Source organism: Poecilia reticulata, linkage group LG22, assembly GCF_000633615.1.
Source record: "Poecilia reticulata strain Guanapo linkage group LG22, Guppy_female_1.0+MT, whole genome shotgun sequence".
In the NCBI taxonomy this organism is placed as follows: Eukaryota; Metazoa; Chordata; class Actinopteri; order Cyprinodontiformes; family Poeciliidae; genus Poecilia; species Poecilia reticulata.
The window spans coordinates 20573133-20574410 of record NC_024352.1 but is presented as its reverse complement, the minus strand read 5'-3'; the positions used below and the strand labels follow the sequence as shown (position 1 = coordinate 20574410).

The window sequence follows — 1278 nt, the reverse complement described above, 5'->3', positions numbered from 1 at the left end:
TTTATTTTTTTTTATTTTAGTCTTTATCATTTTTAGATTTAGAAAAAAAATCTATCACGTGCTCTGTCAGCACGTGATCAGCGGCAGTCATGTGACTCCCTGCACCCGGAAGCGCGCCTATCGGGGTGAGTCGGAGCGCGCAGGGTTCGGTCCAGGCTGACAGCATGGATCAGCGGGTGTTCTGGGTGTTTGCCTCCGCAGCGTGCCTCCTCTCCCTCACCGTGCACTCTTCGTCCGGGCAGACCTACCCGCTGACTGATGAGGGGGGTCTGGGCAGAGTGTTTGACGGGATCGGGGGGTTGAGCGGTGGAGGGGTGAGTCCAAGTCTTTGCAGCTTTCTGGTTCGTTTTATTCTCCACCAGCTCGCCTGTTTGAGGTACTTAACTTAAATGTGTGTTTTTTAGGCCACATCCCGGTTACTTGTGAACTATGCTGAGCCGTACAGGAGCCAGATCCTGGACTACCTGTTTAAGGTGAGCTTCAGAGGCCAAGCTGCAGGAATGATCAGCTGACTGGTCTACATAAACAAAGGGAAGCAAAGTTATCGGTAAACTTTGTGTGCGGAGCAGAGTAACTTCTGTTACACAGGCTGGCTGTTGGTCTTTTTTGCTCTCAGTCAGAGTTTAGTTTTTAAAACATGGTTTTGTCTGGAGAAATGTGGTTAAATAAACCTCGGGAGTTTTTAGGGGAAATATAGATCTTGTACAAGTATGGCGAGTATGAATGTTAAGCATAAAGCTTAATAAAATCTTCAGGAAGATTTTGTTTACTGTAACCAGGATGATCATTTCCTGCTTCAAGTCCAGCTCGTTTATCTTAGGCGTTACTGTAATAAATAGTGTTTTGAAACGTGAGACTGTAATACGATCCCATTTCCAATAAATCTTTTTCACAAGTAGATTATGTTTTTGCGACAACCAGCCTGTAATACATGTATGGCGCCTTCCACACTGGTTGACCCCCTGATAAAGATGAGCACAAAGCCTTGAGAATTATATATATATATATATATATTTTTTGCAGTAGGATCATTTTTCACTAAACAAAATAAGAATCCTACTTTGAATTTAAGAACATTAATTCAATGAAGAAAAAAAATGTGTTTTCTAATTGCGAGATTATGCTACTGTAATAAAATAATGATTTGTCTACAGGCTTTTGACAGAGCTTTACTAAATTTGGTCAATAATTAAGTTCTGCATTTTCTGACTGTCATGTCGGTCTGCATCACCGTCGGTTCACAACAAATGTCGTCTTCAGGCACTTTACCAAAAAAAA

The 1278-nt window shown here is 41.9% G+C and overlaps 1 protein-coding gene across 2 annotated transcripts in view; it reads left to right on the top strand.

The window, feature by feature from the left end:
- Nucleotides 1-87: 87 nt before the first annotated feature.
- galcb (galactosylceramidase b) overlaps nucleotides 88-1278 on the top strand; it is a 9108-nt gene continuing 7917 nt past the window's right edge. For both annotated transcript variants that reach the window (XM_008400128.2, XM_008400129.2), the window contains exons 1-2: nucleotides 88-314; nucleotides 405-473. In XM_008400128.2, the coding sequence (XP_008398350.1) occupies nucleotides 165-314; nucleotides 405-473 (219 nt within the window). In that variant the 5' untranslated portion in view covers nucleotides 88-164. The remainder of the gene's footprint in view (nucleotides 315-404; nucleotides 474-1278) is intronic.